The following is a 17,046-nucleotide window of genomic DNA, read 5'->3' as shown; positions in this document are numbered from 1 at the left end:
ACTCGGCCCACCTACACGCACCTACACGCACCTACTCACTCACTCACTCACTCACTCACTAGTACTGGCCCTTGGGAGATGGGGACTCTCTCAGCAGGAAGAAGGGACAACAGACAGATACTGCCTTTTGGAAAAGAAAGTAACCAGCGATTTTATTCCCAGACCCTTCGCCCAGCGCTGGCGGGCGGGCCGCATAAACGCGGGGCGTGGGGGAGTGTTGAGGAGTGGGCGTTATGTCTTGCAGCAAATCCCACACTTTGACTTAGAGCAGCAGCCGCAGCAGAACACGCAGATGGGGAAGTGGGTGTCCCGCTTCCCTCGGCCAGGGCTCACCGCCTGCTGGAGAGAAAGCAGAGTAAGGAAGAGAGGCAGGGCACAGGCGGGGAAAGGGCTGAGAAGGGGGTCCAGAGGGCATGGGGAAGAGAAAGGTGGGGATGGCTGGGAAGGGGAGGCCTCACCATCAAGCCAGCCTTGGCTTCAGTTGTGCCTTGAGCCCGGTAGTCGGCAAGCTGTCCTGTCTGCAGAAGAAGGCCCGGTGAGGATGGTAGGGTGCCCGGCAGGGCTCAGCATGGTCCCCACCCAGCAGATGGCACCCTAGGGACTGACCTTGCTGTCTCTGGTCTCACCTCCCCTAAGCCCAGCCCAGATGGTCCCCCTCTCTATCCATAGTCGCTGCCCTTCATGGGGAGAACCCCCTCTCTTGCCTGGATGCCAGCAACACCCTTGGAGCAAGCGCCCCTGCACTGAGACCCCCAGCATTCCAATGTTCTCCACAGTGCAGTAGCCTGTGGTACCAGCCATTGGATCGTACGCCCCCCCCACCCCCACCCCCTGTCTTCCAGCCCACGCCCTCCAAGGAAACATCAGTGCTGACATAACTGTCCGCTAGATTTTAGGGGCTATGACCCCTGCCCCTGCCTCGATCTCATCTCCAAAGGCCACCATCTCCTTCGCTCCGTACACTGTCTGATCCTTGAGGGCCTGGGGTCCCCTGGGCCTCGATCGCTACCACTCAAACGTCACCGTGTGTGGCAAAGCAGCTTCGGTAAGTCTTTGAAGTGCTCCCCACCCCCACCCCCACCATGGGCACCCTACCCCCCTCTTCCGTTATTCCAGAAATGGCCTGCAGGCACGGAACATGTCATCTTATTTACATTTAGTTTAGCGTTTAATCTTGTCTCTAGTCTACTTTGTGCATTGTTTTAGTCTGGGTGTCTTGAGTAGCACTTGACACATTTAAAAAATACCCAAACAACTTAAACTCACAGCCACAGAGCTGGTGCTGCCTCATAGCAAACCTACAGGACAGAGCAGAGCCCCTGGGGTCTGCTTCCGGGGCAGCCAGCTTCATGGTCTCAGGAAGCCTCAACATCTGCAAGCCCAGTCCCTCTCCCGCGGCAGCTCCCTGTCGCGTTCTTTAAGCAGCGACAAGACCCGCTTCCCTCCCTCCCGGAGCTGGACCAGCAGTGCTGGCCTGGTTCTCACCTGGTCCTGGAGGGCCGAGCCGCTGGTCAGGCTGGCAAGGAGCAGCAGCAGGACGCAGACAGCCTGGAACCGAATAGTCACTGCCATTGCAAGTCTGGCTGTCTGTCCTGTCCTTGAGTCTGGGGCTTCCTCTGGTATCTGGGGACCAGGTACAGTGCCTTTTATGGGGCCGGCGGGGGAGTGGGGTGGTGCTGAGCCCCCGCCCCCTTGTCCTGACTCATTTCCAAGAAGGCGGTAGCGCCAAAAAGGTGGGAAGAGATAAGCGGGAACAGAGCGGCAGAAAACAGGGTTGTGTCACCCTGGGCCAGCGGAGGTGTGTCCAGGGGGGTGGGGCAGACAGGGCCACGGATGTGTGCCCGCAGCCACCTGGGGTACCCTTTCTCCAACATGACGTCACCCCGCCGGGCTCAGGAAAAGGTTCACCTTGTTCCCAGAAGCTGGACCGCTTGGTGAGCAGGAACAGGGTACCCTCGCATTTCCCTGCTGCCCCCGCCCCCTCAGCCCCCAGCTACCCCCGCATGTAAGGCAGCCATGACCTACCAGGCACCTCCCAGGTAGCTGGCAGTGTTTGGGGGAAGCTTTGCACTGTTGGGGGTCCCTTCACACAGATCCTGGTAGCAAGGCCACCATGCCAGCCTGTCGCCATCAACATGCCCTCAAAGTGATGCCCCCCAGTAAAGCTCCAGAGCCAAGCCTTAGAGTGCCCCTCAGACTGAGACTACACGGGTAGTGCAGGCCCATCACAGGGCAGCGGTTCTCCACCTGCCTCACGCCGCCACCCTTTCACGCAGTGCCTCGTGTGGTGGTGACCCCCAACCATAAAGTTATGTTCGTGGCTACTTCATCACTGTCATTTTGCTACTGTTATGAATCGGGCGACCCCCGTGAAAGGGTCGTTCGACCTCCAAAGGAGTCGCGACCCACAGGTTGAGAACCACTGCTAGAGTGGTTACATGTTGGGTTTCCAACCCCAAGGTCAGCAGTTCAAAACCACCAGCCTACTCTGGGGAGGAAACCCATGGCTTTGTACTCCTGTTAGTCTTAGAAACCCACAGGGGCAGTTCTGCCCTGTTCTACGGGCTCACTGAATCCAGATGGACTGAGTTTGGTTGGTGGGGAGGAGGGGAGGTGGCTATGGACGGGGAAACTCACTGCCATCAAGCCATGGCAGGGCAGAATCAAGTTCAAAGCCAGCAGCAGCGCCTTGGGAAAGACAGGGCTTTCTCGTCCTGTAGAGCTAGACTCGGAATGCACAGGGGCAGCTCTACCCTGTCCTGCAGTGCCACCGCCTCCATGCCACTGACCACGGCAAGGGAGTTTGGGGGCAGATGGGGAGCTAGCGACAAGAAAGAAGAAAAAAGTGTTCTAAAAATGACCGTGGTGGTGGTGACAATTGCACACCTCTTTATTTAAACCACTGACTTGACTGATGTGTGAGCTGTGTGTGGAAGTGTCCCGGCAGGGGCAGGGGAAGGGGAAGGGATGGTGGTGGTGGGAGGGGGGGTGGAGCAATCACAAGGATCAACATCTAACCCCTCCAGTGGGGGTGCACAGCAGAAAGGTGGGTGGAGATAGTAGTCGGTGTAAGACATGGAAAAATAATAATCTATAAATCTTCAAGGGTTCATGAGGGAGGGAGGGTGGGGAAATGAGGAACTGATACCAAGGGGTCAAGTAGAAAGAAAATGTTTTGAAAATGATGTTGGCAACAAATGTACACATGCGCTTGACACAATGGATGTATTGTGATAAGAGCTGTATGCACCCCCAGTAAAATGATTTAAAAAAAAAGATGTACAACCTCAGAAACCCTATATAAGGTTCCTAAGAATTGGAATTAATGGGGAAAAATTGATTTTAAAAAGCAAGCTCCGAATGGATAAGCTTTATATGCCAGGCACTATCCTAAGCATACCCACCGTTATTCACCGCTGGGTGAACTCAGCTGGGCCACCAGCTTTCTATGAGTAGCTGCCAGCTGCCTGCACCAGCCCCAGCTCTGCCCTGCATTCAGGGGCCCTACCAGCTCCGGTGCCTTGGTATAAGCTTTGACCTGGGCTGCTAACCATAAGGCCAATGGTTCAAACTCACCAGCTGCTGCTCAGGACAAAGACCAAGCTTTCTGCTCCCATGAAGATGGCCTGGGAACCCCCGGGGGCAGTGCCCCTCTGCCCTTCAGGGTGGCTCTGCGTGGGAACAGACTCGCTGGCAGACTTTTGGAGCATGGCTGAGACTTCAGGTGGATAGCCTGGCTCTGAGGCCTCTTGCTCCAGGACTGGCTCGGGCTGGCGCCTGAGAGCAGAGTGGGCCCACCTCATCCCAGCCCCACGCAGGGCACCCTGGGGTGACAGTATGCACGTAACCAACCAGCTGTGAACACGGCATGCCTGGGCTTTGTTTTGGGGGTGCTGGTGCCCTGGTTCCCCAGCACACCACTGTCACCCATGCTGTTGAGAAATGACTTCCCAGGAGTCAGAAATTGTCTGTGGCCTTCTCTCTGTGCCCCACCCCCCCTACCCGAGACCCCTCCACCGTGGCCTCCAGGAGGGGAGAGGCCAGGAAAGGGAGACCCAGGACACAGGCCTCCAGAGACCAGCTGGAGACATGTGAGGAGGGGGCAGAATTCACAAGGGTGACCTGACAGACAGGCCTCGACTTGGGGAGGGGACGGGGTGAGGTCCACCCCGGGAATGGCCCTGGGCCCACGAGTAGGGCATGGTGGTATCACCTCAGCGGTGCAGGCGCCCTGTTCCTAGGCTCAGACTGGGTTTCATCATCCTTCAGGGCCAGGGGTCACTCACCGGCGCCAGAGCCTCAGCTCCTGGCGACAGGCTGACGGGCCAAGCCTGGCGTCCTGGCCCCGGCCCTCCCCAGGGGGTGAGGGGCTCAAGGCCAGGCCCCACCATTGGTTGGCTCAGGGGGGAGGGCTTCAACCTAGAAGGGACAGGCAGGAGCCAGTCCTGGTGATATGAACTGCTGCCGGGGAAGACCCCAGCACCAAGAGGCTCGTCCTTGACCCCAGGTCCCCACACATGCACCCCTGGGGCCCCAGAGGCCAAGCATCCCTTCACTCCTGCCTCTACCCATGGCGGGGCACCCGGTGGGGCAGGCAGCAGGCTCTCCAGGAGTGCAGTAGACCCAGACACACAGACAGACAAGGCGGGGGCCGCTCGGGCCAGTTTATTGCAGTTAAATACCTCTCTATTTTTTTTGTCCTTTTTTTTTTTCATAAAGAAAATTAAAACGCACGCGCGCACACACACACACGCACACGCACACACACACACCCAAAGGGGAGCAGGGTTCCAGAAACAAGAGGTAAGGTTGGGACGTGGCCTCCCTGCTAGGTCCAGGCCCTGGGCAGGACCCCTTACCCCCCTGAAGCTCCTGTCCTCCTTCCCCTGAGCCCCGTCTCAGCACCTGTAGAGACCCAGGAGGCTTCAGGGTCTGGTAGGGCCCATGTCTCCCTCCCTCCCTCTTGCCTCCAGGCAGGGCTAGATGGGCCAGGGCTTGGCAAGGGGGTGGGGGGTAGGGCGAGGGAGAGGGGGACAGACAGGTGAGGGGCAATGTCGTTTCCAAGTTCAGGTGGGTGATGGGGGGCCGTATCCACAGAAATGCATTATGTCTCCCCGGTTTTGTTAAAAATCTACTATAAAAAAACGCAGCTGGGGGAGGGGCATCCGTCCCTCTCTGTGCTAAGGGCTGGGGGGAAGGGGCGGCAGGGCCCGGGCTGTCACTGCCGGGCACCGTCGCCCACCGTCTCGAGGCCGTGTTGCTGCAGCTGGGCGCGAAGCAGCGCGTTCTCGTTCTTCAGTTCCTCGATCTGGCGGGCACACGCAGGCAGGGGTGAGGCTCCCGGCGCATGGGGGCTCCGGGGCGCCCCCCCACCCCACCCCGCGCCCAGGTGCCGGCACCCACCTGTTGCCTCAAGAGCTCATTGTCCATCTGCAGCCTCTCCGCTTCCTTGAAGGTCTCCTGCATGCGCTGGTTGGTCTGGCGGAGCTCGCGGATGTAGTCGCAGGCCTTCGACAGGATGCCGCCTTTGCTCTGGGTCAGGAGCGGTCCCTCAGCGCCCCCAGACAGACACACCTCTGCCCACGGAGCCACCCCCACCCCCCACCCCCACGGGCGGGGCGGGGCCGGGGCGATGCGTGCGCCTGCGCCTGCGCGTGCACTCACCGCTCCCGTCTTGCTGTTGTCTGCGTTACAATCTGGAATGATTTTCGAAAGCTGGACGATCCAGTTGTTGATCTTGTCCCTCCGCCGCCGTTCCACTGCGTGGATGACATCAACAGTGACCGTGGGCTCGGAAGGGGCCGCGTCTCAGGACAAGGAGGCCCGCGGGCCGCGCCCCGGAGTGACCCCCAGGGGGGCAAGAAGAGGGGGAACGGGCAGCTCGGGCTCCAGACCCACTTCCCATTCCTGTCCGAGGAGGAGGAGGAGACGACTGACGCGCACAGCACACCTTTCAGGGGTCAGTTAGAGTGAGGGGCTGCATGTTTGGCTTATTGGCCGCTAGGTTTTTGGTGTTGTTTTTTTTTAATGAAATACATTGGAGACAGAATTTTTAAAATTGATAACTTTTCCATAGTTGACATCTTTAGCTTCTTTGGAAAAATAAAAAGGAATTCTGGCTAGACTGGGAGAGGGACAGTACAACGGGGTTCAGTGGCCTTTCTGGACTTGTGCTTATTGTGCCCCCAAATCACTGGCCAGGCCACAGCCATGCTTGGTCTACGGCACGCACTGCTCCCGTCTTGCCTGGTCTATTTGCTACGCAAATGAGGTGCATAAACCCATGTAGGGGCTGGCAGGTTGCTCCGTACACTAGGTGACTGTTTGTCTACTGAGGGGACTGGTCAGTGCTGCCATCGTGCTCGATTTCTGAGGGCTGACTTTGAAGAGGGACCTCGTTCCCATCAAGAGCCCGGAGCAGAGCATGTCTTCTGGACCCCAGGTCCCTGCTGCACAGAGCACATCCGTTGTGGTAGGAGACCCCGTCTGCTCAGGCATGGTAGCCCCTGCACTGCTTTGGATCCCCTCCTCGGGCCGAGCCCCACACGTGAGTGAGCTCTGGTTAGTTCGTAAAAGCCATGCTCTCCCTGGTCTCGGATGAAGCCCCGCGCTGTCCAGAGAACTTCTAGAGTCGAGACCTGGCCACGGCAGCCTGTAACTCACAGAGCAGGAAAGCCGAGCGCCTTTGGGCAGGAGGCCGGCTGGCACAGCATGGTAGGATGCCTCTGGGCCCATGCCAAAGGAGCTAAAGACCTGCAGCAGCTGCCCAGGGGGGGCTGGCAGTGTGGGCAGGGCGGAGAAGCATCAGAGAGCTGTCTTGGTTGGAACGTGTATCCTGCCTTCTGGGTTGTCCCGTTACTTCCCTAATAAACCAGGTCGGTCTGAGTGTGGTCCTGTGAGGCCTGTGTAGCCACCGAGACAGCCCAGCAAGTCTCGCAGAGAAGCAGAGCGCTGTGGGGGACAATGGGTGGTGTCACAAACTGGGAACATGCTGGTGAGCGGAGCCAAGGCTGAGCCTCCCCTCACAGGACCCGGCTTTGTGCTGCTCACCATTCTCATCCCTGCCCCAGCAGTGCGGAGAGGTCAGCTGCCACTGGAGGGCCACAGGCAAGGAGCCCCTTCGCTTTGGAGCTCACTGCCCTGACCCTGCCTGGCCAGTGACCTTGGTCTCCTCAAAGAGCTTGGCACGAGGATCGTGGCTTTTTAACTCCGTTCTGACACCACAGCTTGACCAAAACAAACCAAACTCACTGCCATCGGGCTGACGCCAACTCACAGTGACCCTCTAGGACGGGGCAGGACGGCCCCTGGTTTCCAAGCCCGGGAACGCACGCAAGTAGAAAGCCCCTTGGAGTGGCCGGTGCTTTCCATCTGCTGACCTTGCAGCAAGCGGCCCGACCCGAACCCGCCAAGCCCCGTGGGCTCCTCCCCTGTGATCTGATCTTGCAATCAAACCAGACTTGCTTGCCATCAAGTCGCTTCCACCTCGAAGTGACGCTACGGGACGGGGGAGAGCTGTCCCTGTGGGTTTTGAAGACTGTAACTTGTCACGGGAGTAGAAAGCCTTGTCTTTCCCCCTCAGAGCTGCTGGTGGGTTTCGAACGGCAGGACTTACTCCTACATCAGATCCCCCCCACCACGCAGCGCCCCCCTCCCCCTGCTTTCACCGGACCGGCACTCGCAGCTCTTGGGGCTCTGGCCCCAGCAGGGCTGATGCCAACCCCATCCTGGAGACAAGGGACGACAAGCCAAAGATACTCTCCAGATTTGTGATTTTACTTCAGGGAAAATCTTGCCCAAACTCCCAGCAGTTGAGCTCCGTGCAGCTGCCCCGTGTCCGAAACAGCAAGGCCTCTGGGAGCAGAGCCCTCTCCGCCCTTCCCTACCTTCCAGGCACATAGGACCCTGGCCAGAAGTCACCCCATTCCACACCTCTGTCCAGGGAGAAGCCCCCAAGGGCCCCACTAGGCAGGCGAGGAGGGCCTGGGTCTCTGTCTAGGTGGAATTTCGGGAACGGGGTAGGGGGGCTTTTCTAGGATTGGGCATGAGAGTGAGATTGGAGTGGGTTTCATACCTTCAGAGGCCAGTATACCCCCCACTCCCCCAACCCCGCCGGTCCTCAGAGGGGACGTGTGGCCCTCTACCCAGCAAAGCCCAGCATCTTTCCTCGGAGGACGGGTCACCGGGAGTCCATTTAGGAGTTTGGTTTGCGCTTTCCTGGGGAGGTGGTTTCAGCCACTTCCTGTGGGCCAGCCCCTTCCCACCTCCAGGGGTCACCTTGCTTTGGCCCCGGTGTCACCACCACCTTCCTCCCTGTCCCTTCTCCTCTACCCTCGTCTCTTCGCCCAGCCCACCCTGAGCACAGAGAGAGCTCCGTCACCCTGAGCAGCACTGTCAGGGGTGCCAGGTTCCCATTCTCGGGGAACTCTCGGGCCAGACCCGGTAGCGCCCAGTCCCCCCGGGGGGGGGGGGGGGGCACGGTGCCTCACCATCTCCCTTAGCAGCCCAGCTTCCAACGGCGGGACTCCATTCCTCCCTCCCCATCTTCCTCGGTCTAGCAAGCAGGGGCACCCACGTGCAGAGCCAATTCAATGTCCATCCCAAGCCATAGCGGGAAGGGAGGGGGAGGAGCATCTCCTCCAGCCCCACTTGCTCCTTGGAAACCCTCAGCCTGCCCTACTGGGTGCAAGCATACCTCCTGGGCTGAATCCCAGGGGGATCCACCCCAATCTGTCCCTCGGGCCCTCACGCACGGCTGTGCAATGCGAGAGCGCGGAGGACACTCACTCCTGGGGCGCGAGTTAACACCAGGGGTGCAGTGACTGGGGGATGCTGGGGGTGGGGGTGGGCAAGATGCCATGGAGAGGCGACAGGATGGAGCTTCTGCCAGAAACCCAGGAGAGGAAACATTTGGGTTGGTTCCTGACAGACAGGTGCCAAGATCCCAGACACGGTGACAGGAAATTCATTGGGGTGACACGGGGTAAGAGGGGACTGAGTGGTTACAAACCAGCTGTGGAACTAGGGAACACTATGATCTCTGTATTAGCTCCCAACAAAAGGGATGGTGGATGGGGGGGGGGGGTACCCAAACAGCCGTCAAGGCCTGGGATGCCGTGCTCTGGACCTCACGCTCGTGGGGGGCCTAGGCAGGTGGCACTGTGGCCCGGCCTGTGGCTTGGGACGGCCATGACAGTACATTGAAGATGGAGCTGAGCAGAACACTAAGGAAGGCCCCACTGGTGCCAGAGCGGTGCTGCCCTACACCCAGACTGACCCAAAAACTGCACGACTCCCAGTGACCCGGTCCCATGCGTACACACCTAAACCCAAGGTAGCCACTACAACACGGATGTCTCAGCAGTGACAAGACCAGGGCATCAAGCACCCGGAGACGCGCAGGCTCTCCTTGCGATGCTATCTGACGGGCAATGGGCCCGCGCATGACAGTCCAGTTAGTTGGCTCTTGGGGGGCTAAAGTCAATAGGTTTGGAAAGCAGCAGGATGTTGTATCACAAAATATATGGAGAAATAAAAAGGCTGCTAAGCTCTCACTGAATCTCCTCACTAGAAAAACAAACCACTGTCATTGAGTGGACCGTGGTGCTTGGCAGCCCCCACCCCCCCCACTGGACAGGGAAGCACCGCCCCTGGGGGTGTCCAAGAGCAGAAAACCATCCCCAAGTAACCTTTCAGCAGCCCGGCTTCTTTCCTGACTGGAAAGGCTACCCCACCCCAACTCCACCTCCTCCGGGTACAGACTCGCCTGGACCTCCCACGAGTGAAGTGGTTACTCTGTAACGGAAGCCCGTTTTTCCTAATCCTGCCCTGGAGAATAGATCTGTTTGCACACAGGTAGAAACAGAATGGATCGAGATGGACAATTAGAGGCTGTAACAATGGAAACATAAAGAGGGGATTGGAAAAAAAACAAGAGAGGCATTGGATCGACATCACAGGCAACTTAGCAGAACAGAAGCCTGCTGTATAGCAGGGAACAGCTGTACAGAAACCTGAACACCCGTCAGCCAACCTGACCGGAGCGAAGCTTCCGGAACATTCTGACAAACGGCTGAATGCACACGCCTTCGAGCGCATGCGTGTGGGCACCTTCATCAACCGAGACCACAGGGCTGTTCTGGTGCCCCCGGGTAGGTTCGATCCATCTGGCCCCCGTGGCAGGCTCTCATCATGACAGAAGCAGAGGGGCCAGGTCTTTCTCCCCCAGAGCAGCTGGCAGGTTGAAATGGCTTCACCGAGGGCTACGGGGCTCCATGGCGATACATTAAGTATGGCCAAAGTCGAAGGGCTGGCGGTCCCAGCAGAATACGTTCTCCAACCGTCTAACAGTTCACGTCAAACCTGAACGCAAAGCTATGCAGGAAAACCACCACTGAGCAACCCACGACTACACCACCCTCGGCGGAAGGCTGGGAAACAGTGTCCCTGGGATGTCCACAGAGAGCCGACACGTTAAAGAGGAGGTCGGTTAGTGTTTGAGAGAAATTCGCAGCTACCAAACCCAACCCCAACCCCTACTCACTGCCATCCAGTCTAGTCTGACACTCGGAGCGACCACGTAGGACGGAGTAGAACTACCCCTGTGGGTTCCTGAAGCTGTAACAAAGAACACAGCAGGCGTCCCTGCCTGGGGCCTGCCCACTGGGGCCGCTCCCCCTGCCTCTAGAAGCCCCCAGCTTGCACAGTAAGGGATTTTCAAAAGCCGTCTCTCCAGAGATCAGACTCGGCTCCCACAGCATCATGGACTAGACTGGTGACAAATCTTCACATTTACGCCGTCTTTGTTCTGTCTCTCCTGGGGCACCAAAGGCGGGGGGCTCCAGCACTTTCCCTTGACCGATCCTGAGGGCGCTAAGGTGGGGGGCGAGGGGGCGGGGGCATGGATGGGTTCCTGAAAGCCATTGGCATTGGCCTTGGGGTGCTGTCTCACATCTCAGGGTGGTGGACTGAGGGCCGGTGAGGGGGTGGGGGTGCGAAGGCAGGGGGGGTTAGAGGTGGGAGTGGGGCGATTCTCTGTAGGTCCAGGCACCCCCTGCCCTTCCCCTTCCTGTACCTGGCCTGCATCCTCAACTGGGTGGCCGGTGCAACACCTATTGTAGTGGGTAGCGGTCAGCCCAGCCAGGGGTGGCAGGAGAAGATGCTCACACCAGTCCCCTCAACTGCCAACTGCCAGCAAACTCTCCATCCTGCTGGGAGTGAGTGGGGACAGCTGGGCAGGAAGCATTCGGCTGGTGTCACCCCAGCCTGCCCAACACAGGAGGATTTCAGGTAGCAAATGGCTGATTCGCTTCAACTAGGGAACCAGGGAGGTGAAGGAAAAGGGCGCCCCACTTGTGTACAGCCCCCACAGCCCAGGGACTGGGAGAAGGCAGAGACCTTGCTTATAAAGTGCTGTAGCCTCTCCCAGGGCTGGGGCCCGGGCAAGCTTGGAAGCAAGCAGGCCAGGCAAGGGCGCAGGACCCAGGCATTCCCGAGCCATGTTGGTTCTGTCTTCTTGTTCAGACACAGACCAACACCCAGCCAACACGGCAGGCTCAATCGCCCCCTCCCAGCGGAAGGCTCCAGGCCAGCGGAGTTTATTCCGGGTGGTGGTTCTTCCGGGAAGCCACACCTTGAGCCAGGGAGTTTCCTGCTGAAGACTCACACTTCACAGAGGATCATAGGGAAATCCAGCTTCACGAGGCCCTGAGCAGTCAGGTTCTTTTGCACCCGCCTCAGCTTGGCCCGTTTGTGCCCATTCTTGGTGACGAGGGTCTCCTCATGAGGCAGATCCCGTCTTCATCATAGAACATGGAGCCGCGGTGCGTGAAGACGAGGGGAGGCACAGCCCGGCCCCACCGGAGCTTCAGTACCTGCTGCAGCAGGTGCCTCTGGGCCGCTGTCCCCCAACAAGGGGAAGGGCCCCGGGCCCCGGGCCCTGGGCTTTGGAGTTGCTGGCACCCATGTCAGGCCTCTCTGCCCTCACAGAGCCAACGGCGTGCCATGCCCAGCCTCGGACAGGCACCGCCATCCCCTTCCACCAGTTCGGCCGTCCGAGGCTGTAAATCTTGACGGCAGTAGAAAGCCCCACTTTTGTCCCGCAGAGCGACTGGTGGTTTCAAACTGCTGACCTCACCACTAGCAGTCCGATGCCACACTTGACTGGACACTCCACTTCCCCAACCAAACCTCATTGCCCTCGAATCGATTCTGACTCACAGATGAAAACAATGACTTAGTAACATCAACAGCACCAACAGATCAGATTTCAATAGACCTAGATTTCTGGTTGCTCTGGCCACAGCGGATCCTCAAGATGGCCCCGGGCCTCTGTCCTGGCTGGGTGTGTGCTAGGTAGGAGAGGCTGTCGGGAACCTGCAGGGAGGAGGGCAGCAAGTTTGGCACTGGGAAAGCTGGTGGTCTTCCAGCCACCGTCTCCGCAACTCGCGCTACCGGGCCTTCTCCCGAGGGGCGTGGGTTAGAGAAGACAGCGGGAGATGGTGACAGGATTGCTGTGAGCGAATGTGAGCAGGGTTCATGGCAACTGCTGGCCTCTCAGAGGCAGGAAGGGCGGGTGATCCCCCTGCTTCAGGAGCCAGAGCGAGCTTTCCAGGGAAAATCTGGAACACCTGGGAATAGCCAGGGCGATGCCAGGTGTGCAGAACCAGAGGGGAGAACACAAAGAAGCGATATTCCTAAAAGGGGGGGGGGATGGGGTGACACACATAGAAGCAGGACCAGATGCTTGGAGATGAACCAGGAAAGGAAGTCCGTGGATTTGGCAATGAAGGCGTCCTTATCTGTGACCTTAAACAGAGCCATTTGGTAGAGATATGAGCCAGCCTGCCTGAGGACACCGGGGAAGGGGCAGATGGCCACTCAAATAACCCGCAGGTGAGGAGAGGGGGCAGGACCTACCAGGAGAGTGAGAGCAACGCTGCTAGAGGGGGTTTCTGTAGGGGGAGGACGATACAGGACTGCAGGGGGAGTCCGCACCTAGAGAGGTGGGGGTGGGGGTCTCACCATGAGCCTCCAGGGCAGCTGGGCCAATGCCATTGTACAAAGAACAAAGCAGGTGCAGAGTTAAGGTCCAACCTAAGGTCACACAGCCAGCAAGCAGAACCAGGACTGCTGAGCGGGGTTCACCGAAGACCCCTCAAACTCACGCTACCCCAAACCAAGCTCACACTCGCCGTCCCCGCAAACCAGCTCCCGGCACGGGGGCACACCTGAATGAAGCCTGGCACACCACGGCCTGATTCCTCACTCTGGGAGCTGCCGTGGGTGAACTTGGGAAGGCACCTGGAGCCCAGTGCCCCGGCCCGCCCCACCTCACCCGAACTCCCAGGGCCTTGCCCTGGCGCTGCAGGCTTCCGGGGGTACCTCCAGAGCTGTCCTCTCAATACACTGCACACGGGTGCCCCCATGCCTGCCAGCCACGTGGCTTGGCTTCCTCAGCAGTCAGACCCCAGCCCACCCTTTTCTGGGCCCCCTAGCCACTGCAGATCAGGCCCCAGAGCCGGCACAGGCCGCACGGCCCACACTCAGTCAGTCGATGACACTAGTGGGGTGTTAGGGTAGCTCTGGCACTGGCCTGCCAAGGCTGTTGTGGGGGGAGGACAGAGTGTGATGGCGGGAATGAACTCGGGGTGTGGTGCTCATGGGAAGGAGAGGTGCTCTTCCTCAGGGGTGCTCCCTGTCCCACCAATGTAGCCGTGGGGGTGGAGAATGTGAGCTTCCCCGAAGGACTGTCCCCTCCCCTCAGACAGTGGGGACCCCGTAGGGTGAATGACTTCCAGGAGTTGCCCTCTGTTCCTGCACTGGCTATGTGGATCCATGGATCTAGGGGAGCCAGATCACCCCATTTTTCATGTGGAAGAAAGGCAGGCAATCCGTATGTAAGTATACAACCTCCTAACGGGGGTCCTGGCTACACATTCACACTCGCAGCCAAACACGTTAAAACACGGGGCCCGTCCATGCCCTCCCCACACCCCAATAGCTCCAGACACCAGGCCCAACATCCTCCCTGCTCACTCCCCGGCGTCTTTCCCAAAAGGCCAAACACCAAAGTCACTGTCACCCATGCCGACTCCCAGCAGCCCTTCAGGACAGGGTAGACTCACTCATTATGGGGCTCAAAAGCCTCCTTTCTCCCTCGGGGCAGCTGGTGGTTTTGAACAGCTGACTGTGTGGTTGGCAGCCCAACATGTAACCACTACACCACCAGGGCTATCCCCACCAGCACCTGGATGCCCAGTGGCGGGCTAGAACAGCCATCTGTGGCTCCAAATGCCAGGACCAACTGTACCTGCGAGGGTGGTGGCCTGAGCTGCCAGAGAAGCCCCACCTGGTCCTTACCTTCATTGTGCTGAGCTCTCCTCCTCTCATCCCGGGGGGTTCTGGTTCCATCGATTTTCCTAGAAGGAAAAGGTGCCAGGGGGGTTGGGGTGGGGGGCACCAGTTACCAGGTCTCCCTTTCCTACTTATGAAGCACTAAGCCCCAAACCCACTGCTATCCAGCTAGTTCCAACGCATGGCGCCCCCATGTAGGGCTTCTGAGACGGCAAGTCTTCACATCCACAGACAGCCTCATTGGTCTCTTTCAGAGTGGCGGGAGGGGGGGGGGGCTTGAACTGCTAACCTGGAGGGTAGCGTTAAACCACAGCCCCACCAATGCGACTTGAAAATCTTCGTGCGACAAGCCCACATTGAGAAAGAGCTACACAAGGGTGCACTCCGTACTCACAAAACTGAAGTTGAAGCAAAACGCCAAATGCATAAAGTGTTCACCCTAGCCTCGGCCCTCCCACTGTCCCCTGCCCCGGGACCAAGGCTGCTGTACATACGGGGAGTAGGGATGGGTCCGGGGGGCAATAGTCCTCTGTGTTCCTGTCTGGAGCACATCCTGAGGGGTCATCATGACATAGAACTGGCCTGCAGCAAAGAGGGGGTGTTTCATGCCACCGTTAAGGACAGAACTGGCACCGGGGGTGGGGAATGTCTTCCCTAGTAGGATTGTAGGTGCCCCTGCCCTCTGCCCTGGCCCCCTTTCTCCCCTTACCTCCGGCCTGCAAGCTCTGGTCTGTGGTCTGGACCGACACAGCCGTAGTGTCGCCCACACTGGAGGCTGGGAAATAGGCAAAGCGGGCCTCCCCACTGACGGCCTCAGCGGCCGGGCTGCCACCATTGCTGAAGGGATTTTGGATGACAGCCTGCGGACGGGACAGAGGCCACCGTAACCATCTCTCCCCCACAGTTCCACCCCCTTGGCATGCTTGAGGTTCATGGTGTGTTTTGTGTGGACGAGAAACATCTCTGGGTGACGCCAGTGTGTCCATGTGTCCAGAGAGTCTGGGAGTTTGGCAGTCATTTGGCAAGTACTTGTTTAGCCATATATATATTTTTAACCTTAGTGTCCTGTTACCATCAGGCCCCGTTTGAAAGGAAAACTGAGGCCTGGTGCAGACAGCTTGCCTAAGAATGCACCTTGCAGAACCAGACCGGTAGCCCAGATGGCCTGAGAGGAAGCCCGAAGGAAGGCCCAGTGTCCCACTTGCTCCGCCCCCTGGGGCTCCCAAAGCGGGTGTCCCTCTATCCCCCCTGGAGTTGCTGGGCACCTACCAGAGGAAAGGGTGCTGCGGGGCCCGGGGGCACAGAGGCGGCGGCGGGGCCTGGGCGCTGAGCGGTGCCATCCACCCCCACCTGGGTCACAGCCTGCTGGCCCCCCGCGAAGGCAGCAGTGGACACCACGCTGACGGCGCCCGCCGCATCGCCCTGGCCATCCAGCTGACCATCAGTCACCTGGACGACGCGGTATGTCACCTGCAGGGGGCGGCAGAGCATGGAAGCCGGCGCTGGGCTCGGGCAGGGGCCAGGCTGGGGGGCCCCCTCCCAGCCCTCCAATCACCCACGGCGCGCCGCTCACCTGTCCTCCATTATTCTCTGTGCGGAACTGGTACTGGATGTTGTGGTCGCCGAACGCCGCCTGCTGGACACTGGCGATGGCCACCGCCGTCTGCTCCTCGGCCCCGGGGCCGTCCCCGCCTGCAGTCGGTCCGAGAGGGCCGGAGGGGGGGTGGGGGGTGCGGTCAGCGGCCGAGCCGAGGCGCCCCAGCCCCTTTCCTGGGGCGCGAGCCGCAGCTCCGGCGGGCCCCGCGCCCACTCACCTTCCTGCAGCTCGACGCCTTCCTCTGCTTCGGGTCCCTTGTCGTGGCTGCAGAGGGGGCGGAGGAGAGCGGGGGTCAGCGCCGTCCACGCCCCCGGCCCTCAGCTCAGGTGCAGGCCTCGGGGCCTCGCGGCTCCATCTGGAGCCAGGGGCGCCCCCGGGGGCCGGGGTCCACCAGGAGGAGGCCCCGGGCACCCCTCCCTCGCAGCCTCCATTTTGAGCTGGGCCCAGCGGCCGCTCGGGATCATGGCCGCCCGGCCGCCAGGCCAAAGGGCCGGGGCCCCGGCGCGCTGGGCGCGGGCCGGCCTGGCGCCCTTACCTGGCGGCGTTCGCGGGGGTGGCCGAGGCAGCGGGATCCAGACCCGGGTCCAGCATGTCCATGGGGGGGGTGGGGGCGGGGAGGGCCAGGGGCCCGGGGGGGGAGGGGAGGGGAGGGGAGGGAGGGGAAGGGGCGGGGGGCAGGGGGGGCCCCTAGCCCGGCGCTCACGCCGCGCGGCAGGAGGGGACGGAGGAGACACGGGAGCCGCTCGCGCTGATCACGGGGACAAACAGTGGGGTCATGTGAGGAGGAGATGCCGCCGCCGCCGCCGCTCCTGCAGCCGCCGCTGCCTCCGCCCGACCGCCGGCTCCAGGCGGCTCTCGGCTCCGGGACGCCGCCGCACGGCTGCCCCCCGCCCGCGCCCTCCTTCCCGGAGCGGCCGCCGCCGCGACTTTCCAAGCAAACAACAGCACGGCCCGCCCGGAGCGGCCACCGCCCGTCCCCGGGACCGCCCGCCCGTGCGTCCGCGGCCCGGCCTGGCCCGGTCCGGCGGCCGATCTCTGCTGCAGCCGCGCTGCTTTCTATCACCCCCCCCCCTTTTTTTTTTCCTCCTTTACTT

General features: G+C 60.2%; 2 protein-coding genes across 3 annotated transcripts; both read right to left on the bottom strand.

The window, feature by feature from the left end:
- Nucleotides 1-231: 231 nt before the first annotated feature.
- Nucleotides 232-1,602, bottom strand: HAMP (hepcidin antimicrobial peptide). The gene is made up of 3 exons (XM_075536329.1): nucleotides 1,486-1,602; nucleotides 459-518; nucleotides 232-336 (listed from the first exon to the last, which is right to left on the bottom strand). Exons 1-3 carry the CDS (start codon nucleotides 1,570-1,572, stop codon nucleotides 232-234), a joined length of 252 nt encoding a protein of 83 aa, XP_075392444.1. The 5' UTR covers nucleotides 1,573-1,602.
- Nucleotides 1,603-4,640: 3,038 nt separating this feature from the next.
- Nucleotides 4,641-17,026, bottom strand: USF2 (upstream transcription factor 2, c-fos interacting). Of its 2 annotated transcripts, XM_075536776.1 has the most exons (10): nucleotides 16,488-17,020; nucleotides 16,170-16,216; nucleotides 15,929-16,047; nucleotides 15,625-15,825; nucleotides 15,065-15,215; nucleotides 14,850-14,937; nucleotides 14,362-14,420; nucleotides 5,665-5,759; nucleotides 5,404-5,532; nucleotides 4,641-5,308 (listed from the first exon to the last, which is right to left on the bottom strand). In XM_075536776.1, the coding sequence occupies exons 1-10, from the start codon at nucleotides 16,547-16,549 to the stop codon at nucleotides 5,219-5,221; spliced, it is 1,041 nt and encodes a 346-aa protein (XP_075392891.1). In that variant the 5' UTR covers nucleotides 16,550-17,020; the 3' UTR covers nucleotides 4,641-5,218. The 2 variants fall into 2 exon arrangements, with proteins under 2 accessions (XP_075392891.1, XP_075392892.1); XM_075536777.1 differs by lacking the exon at nucleotides 14,850-14,937 and having other exon boundaries at nucleotides 16,488-17,026.
- Between the last annotated feature and the right edge of the window lie 20 nt (nucleotides 17,027-17,046).

The sequence above is a fragment of the Tenrec ecaudatus genome, chromosome 18 (genome assembly GCF_050624435.1).
Source record: "Tenrec ecaudatus isolate mTenEca1 chromosome 18, mTenEca1.hap1, whole genome shotgun sequence".
Classification (NCBI taxonomy): Eukaryota; Metazoa; Chordata; class Mammalia; order Afrosoricida; family Tenrecidae; genus Tenrec; species Tenrec ecaudatus.
This window is presented reverse-complemented; position numbering and strand designations above follow the sequence as displayed.

Excerpts from the sequence above, each read along its gene's own strand:
- HAMP (XM_075536329.1), bottom strand. The coding sequence starts at position 1,572 with ATGGCAGTGACTATTCGGTTCCAGGCTGTCTGCGTCCTGCTGCTGCTC. Across the intron at positions 519-1,485 it reads GCTCGGCCCTCCAGGACCAG|ACAGGACAGCTTGCCGACTA; the intron begins GTGAGAACCAGG and ends CTTCTTCTGCAG. Across the intron at positions 337-458 it reads AAGCCAAGGCTGGCTTGATG|GCGGTGAGCCCTGGCCGAGG; the intron begins GTGAGGCCTCCC and ends TCTCTCCAGCAG.
- USF2 (XM_075536776.1), bottom strand. The coding sequence starts at position 16,549 with ATGGACATGCTGGACCCGGGTCTGGATCCCGCTGCCTCGGCCACCCCC. Across the intron at positions 16,048-16,169 it reads AGGCGTCGAGCTGCAGGAAG|GCGGGGACGGCCCCGGGGCC; the intron begins GTGAGTGGGCGC and ends GACCGACTGCAG. Across the intron at positions 15,826-15,928 it reads CAGAGAATAATGGAGGACAG|GTGACATACCGCGTCGTCCA; the intron begins GTGAGCGGCGCG and ends CGCCCCCTGCAG.